Here is a 6,000-nt window from a genome sequence, read left to right on the forward strand (position 1 = left end):
TTCATTTGGCTGGTAAAAGACCATCATGTTGTATTATGCACAACAAAGGCAGGCTGCTTCAGGAGTTTCCCTTTGTTTCAATCTAGAACATTGAGCTGGGATTAATCATAACACAGTTTTCTGTATTTCCAGTCGAGTCTGACAAAATATTTTTAAGAAATTTTATGAACCTTCAATGTAAGCCACACTTGTGTTCACTCCAAAAATTATTTGAGTTCCCCTTGCTCAATTTCTGTCATAAAACTGCAAAAATCTTAATATTTGCTGTGTTTTATTTTCATTGTATTCATAGGTACTCTTTATCTATGAATTCATATTTCCATACATTGTATGATCGTGGAAAATTTGACATACATTTGAAGTATTAGGAATGCCCTGAGCATATATTATCATTAGAATCAAGTACCGAATTGGAATATCTTTGAAAACTACAAACTTCCAGCCTCATGGAAACCACAAACTTCGAGCCTCATGGAAACCACAAACTTAGTGCCTCATGGAAACCACAAACTTCGAGCCTCATGGAAACCAAACACTTCGAGCCTCATGGAAACCACACACTTCGAGCCTCATGGAAACCACACACTTCGAGCCTCATGGAAATGTGTTACATGTGTTGCTGGAAGTAAAATTTCAGATGAGGAAAGCTGTGGTATCTGTTAGACCTATATTTCTTGATGTTTTCAATACTGTATGTTGTACATTTTGTATTAACTTTTCTAATTAACACTTGTCAGGAAATTGCTGCAGTCTGTGTCCCCTAATGACCTCCTGATATCTACATCTGCGACCTTTCTTGACCCCACTGGGTCAGAACTCAGTGTTGACCTGCTGGTAACAAATGAACTGCTTGTTGTCATGAACTGTGAAGAGGATTGCCAACAACAAGCCTTTTCATTGGCTGAATTAGAAATTAGTCAGAAACCTGGAAACCGAAATCTACTGACTCTGCTATGGAAAGACCGCTTCCATCAGGCAACAAGGGAGGTAAGTCTCAAAACAACCAATCATTTTATGTTAGTTATATGTATTTTCTAGGTCCTCTGAATTTGAAAGGACAACAAATACATTATTCGTGGATTTAATTTTTTAAGTCACATTAATGTATCTACAAATTGCAAAAATAATGTTCTTGCGAAAAAATAACGGGTATATAGTTGATGTATATATTTCATAAACTATGTGATTAAAGTGAACCCTGTATGTAAATGTGTTATTGAAATGATTTACTCTTTGAACTCAAAGTTTACATATTTTACATGTCAGACTTGTGATTCAACTACCCTTCTTTTGGACATGTGGATGAGTTTGATTATGAAATAAAGCTGTTGTCATAATCTTAGCCTTGACAAAGGGAGAACTCACAAAATGACTTTCCTACAGTTGGACATGTCTTCAACATGACACTTGACATCCTCTTTATCTTGACATACTACCATGGTAAAAGGTAAGTTTAGTTTTTTTCCATTTCAGTTTGAGAACGAAAGCAAAAACAGAGTTGAAGCTTTTATAGATGGTGCTGCTGATTACGTTCATGTGTCACCACCAAGATCGCCGACAAGAGTCGAAAGTCTGTCTGATTTGTCAGCCTCTCCATCAGGTGAAGGAGGGGTTGTCCCCCATTTCCATTTCCTCTTGGATGTTTGTCAAAAAGAAGCTTTCATTAGCACATTCAACCTGGCAAGGAAGAGAAACCAGGGCCTAGGATTTACCTTTTAATACGACTACACTTGGCTCTTCAGGTCAGTGCTGTGTTTTACGAACTTGGTGTGATGGACAAATCCGGGCCTTGGATTTGCAGCTTTTTATGTCTGCTCAGGTCAGACCGTGTTTTCTGACCCCGGCTTGAAAAAGAAACCAGGTTCTAAGGTTTTATAAGCCTGTTTGCATATTTTACAACAATTTCTCTCATGTCTACCAGTGTGATACTGTCTGTCCAGAGCAATACACGCAACCACTCATACAATACAGGCACGTGTGTGTAGAAATGTGATGTGTCTCTTAGCAACTGACATCATCACCTGATACAATGTATACACACTTGTGTACAAGTGGTTATTTAGTGTAGTGACAGTTTCTAATTTGCTTTAATTTTCTAAGGCAAACTTTCTTGGCCAAATCTGGGTATAAAGAATACATTTTCTGCGTCAATTTCTTGACTGATTACAAAATAAAAAAATTTGATTTTTGTGTCAGATGGTATCTTTGGTAGTACATGTGTGAAGCTCATATTTTTTCAGTATTTTAGAATGAGATATGAGAGAAAAACAATCTTTTATTTGTCAGGGGTGATGGGATATTTCACCCTTTAGGTCACAAAATGTGGTAAAACCCTTGGCAAAGCCTCGGGATGATTTGTGACATTTTGTGACCTTTTGTGCAGAATATCCCTATCCGACACCAAAACATATGAAATAGTCTTATGAAACCTCTCCTTGGGTCAATATTGTGTTTGATGAACCTGGCATGGGGCTGAAAATAGGGTCGGAGATTTACTGTACTTTACAACTGATGTTTCTGACTGTGTTTTATCAACCTGCTTGGAGAATAAGTGGATGTTGCCGCAGGTCAATATTGTGTTTCCTGAATCTAGCCTGGTGGAGAAATCACAGTCCAAGGTTCACTCTACAACTACATGTTATGGGCATTTCTTTGGGTGTCTGTGATTCATTGACCTAGTAAAGAAGATTAGTGAATTGGGGTCCTGGATTTATATATGAACCAAGGAAACATTCTCCATCATTGTATTAACAAAACATTGTAAATGTGTATTGATCACTTGAAAAAAAGGGGAAAAAAGAAAGAAATTAGTGATATTTTTATAATATATCACATTCACTTTAACAATCGGTTTTCTGCTGTCGATACTTGCTGATATAGAAAGACCAATTTTTGATGAATGTTGTATGTTGAAATTGTATATTTTCGTGGCACTCAGATTTCATGGTTTTCCAAAGAAAAATTCTATTGGTATTTGTTTGTTGACAAATCTTACTCACAAAATTCACTAGTACGACGATCCATGTCAATGTTTATATTTTGTGAAGGTATAAATTCGTGGATTTAGAACATGGTGAACCTCTAGTCAGTTCGCATAGGCAGGTAGTTTGAATTCATGATACTTTCAATAAAAACAATAATTTTGGGGTCTATAGTGATAATTCAAACCCATTCTAGTCTTGTTATGATTTTGGACAATGTGGATTCTGAAAGTTCAAATTTTAGTTTATTTTCACAAGCAAAATTTTGTTTAATTGAACAATTTCAACGATATTTATTTAATATTCGGACTGACTAAAGGTTTATCATACCCACCTACTGAACAAAAATAAATCCTCCAAGAAGAGGGATTTAAACAAACCTATGTAGTTTATCCTTTTTGTTTTTTGTCTTTCACTCCTTAATAATTATAATGTGACGACCACAATAATCATACAACATGAGATGATATGTAATAAGTTGTTTCTTCCAAACATAGAAAGTAAGTTTAAGAAGTTAGGATGTATAACAAAGTTTAATCGTAGAACATTTATACAATTTTTGCTTGTACATACAATATATGATACATGTACTTTAGGAAACCTACAGAATTATTGAAGTGACTTTTTCCCTTAAACTTCTGGCAATACCATTTTGTTCGTGAGAATGCATGAGAATACGAGTACTTTACATGAATACACGACACAACACAAGACGTATGCGAGTTCTCCTAACCATGGTTTGCTGTTGCCCCTTACAGCACAGGCATGAGACTTGTATAATAGTTCTCGCTATAGCAATATTTCGTTTGTTCATGATTGTCAGCGAATTCATTGAATAGAAACATATGAGAGTGTGACTTGTGGAATTTAAAAAATGATTGCTAATACAAGTATTTAAATAGAATAATCCATCCCTTACCTTGTAGCAGTGGGAAGGTTACAATGGTTTATCGTTAACTAATAATAAACTAAGTCAGACAACGCGTTTAGTCTGACCTGACTACACGTTTAGTCTGACCTGACTACACTTTTAGTCTGACCTGACTACACGTTTAGTCTGACCTGACTACACTTTTAGTCTGACCTGACTACACGTTTAGTCTGACCTGACTACACGTTTAGTCTGACCTGACTACACATTTAGTCTGACCTGACTACACATTTAGTCTGACCTGACTACACTTTTAGTCTGACCTGACCACACGTTTAGTCTGACCTGACCACACAGTTAGTCTGACCTGACTACACATTTAGTCTGACCTGACTACACGTTTAGTCTGACCTGACTACACGTTTAGTCTGACCTGATTACACGTTTAGTCTGACCTGACTACGCTTTTAGTCTGACCTGACTACACGTTTAGTCTGACCTGACCACACATTTTGTCTGACCTGACCACACATTTAGCCTGACCTGACCACACATTTAGCCTGACCTGACCACACATTTAGCCTGACTTGACCACACATTTAGTCTGACCTGACCACACATTTAGTCTGACCTGACTACATGTTTAGTCTGACCTGACCACACATTTAGCCTGACCTGACTACACGTTTAGTCTGACCTGACCACACATTTAGTCTGACCTGACTACATGTTTAGTCTGACCTGACCACACATTTAGCCTGACCTGACTACACGTTTAGTCTGACCTGACTACACTTTTAGTCTGACCTGACTACACGTTTAGTCTGACCTGACTACACGTTTAGTCTGACCTGACCACACATTTAGTCTGACCTGACCACACGTTTAGTCTGACCTGACTACACTTTTAGTCTGACCTGACTACACGTTTATCTGACCTGACCACACATTTAGTCTGACCTGACCACACATTTAGTCTGACCTGACTACACGTTTAGTCTGACCTGACTACACGTTTATCTGACCTGACCACACATTTAGTCTGACCTGACCACACATTTAGCCTGACCTGACCACACTTTTAGCCTGACCTGACCACACATTTAGCCTGACCTGACCACACATTTAGCCTGACCTGACCACACATTTAGTCTGACCTGACCACACATTTAGTCTGACTTGACCACACATTTAGCCTGACCTGACCACACATTTAGTCTGCTCTGACCACACATTTAGCCTGACCTGACCTCACATTTAGCCTGACCCGACCACACATTTAGCCTGACCCGACCACACATTTAGTCCGACCCGACCACACATTTAGTCCAACCCGACCACACATTTAGCCTGACCTGACCACACATTTAGCCTGACCTGACCACACATTTAGTCTGACCTGACCACACATTTAGTCTGACCAAGCCATTGGTGGAACTGTGATTGATTGAAGGTTTCCATTGTTTTTATTGTGACATCATAACTTCATTACATCATGGCATTGTGATGTCATTGAAGAAATAGATTATCATAAGAATTCCACTGAGATTTCAAATCAGTCTTATATTATTTTATACCGTAATCAAATGCTTGAAATTAGTACCTACATTTTGTAATTAATAGAATCTGCATATAACATTTATGAAACTTGTCACCTATTTTTTTCTATTAAATAACCAAATGTTCGATAAAATGTAAAATTTAACAACTTGTTTCATAAATTTTGTATAAATGTAAACTCATTCAAGATTGTTTATACAGTTAAATTGTGATTTGATGCAAAATCCTTCAACAATTTCAGAATAATTAACACTTAAGGTACAAGTAAGTATAAAAAAAAAAAAAGTAAGTTATTTCCCTTCTACAGAAGAAAAAGGCTGTTTCCTGTCTTTCAAATGTGTCCATCCTATTTCATGTATTTATAAATGTGTATATGTGAATTTCTGTAAGAAACTTTCAAAATTGTTTCTGGAACTCATTCTTAAAACAAGCTTGGAATAGTTTTTATGTCATGGTTTCATGATTATGTTTGTAATTTTTTATTTTTGGAAAGCTATATTTATCCCTGATATGAATTAACATAATTTATGACCTCATTTTTCTGAGGGTTTAACTGGTGGGCTGTACTGTTAATGTTGTGGGCTGAAT

General features: G+C 36.9%; 1 protein-coding gene across 1 annotated transcript in view; it reads left to right on the forward strand.

Annotated features, from left to right (window-relative positions):
* Positions 1-5,535, forward strand: part of LOC132548297 (intermembrane lipid transfer protein VPS13B-like) — a 73,619-nt gene extending 68,084 nt beyond the window's left edge. The window contains exons 50-51 of the mRNA XM_060212152.1: positions 738-987; positions 1,474-5,535. Coding sequence (XP_060068135.1) covers positions 738-987; positions 1,474-1,719 — 496 coding nt within the window. The 3' untranslated portion in view covers positions 1,720-5,535. The remainder of the gene's footprint in view (positions 1-737; positions 988-1,473) is intronic.
* Positions 5,536-6,000: the final 465 nt, after the last annotated feature.

This window comes from Ylistrum balloti, unplaced genomic scaffold (genome assembly GCF_031769215.1).
Source record: "Ylistrum balloti isolate Yb309-2 unplaced genomic scaffold, AGI_CSIRO_Ybal_v1 Utg370008, whole genome shotgun sequence".
NCBI lineage: Eukaryota > Metazoa > Mollusca > Bivalvia > Pectinida > Pectinidae > Ylistrum > Ylistrum balloti.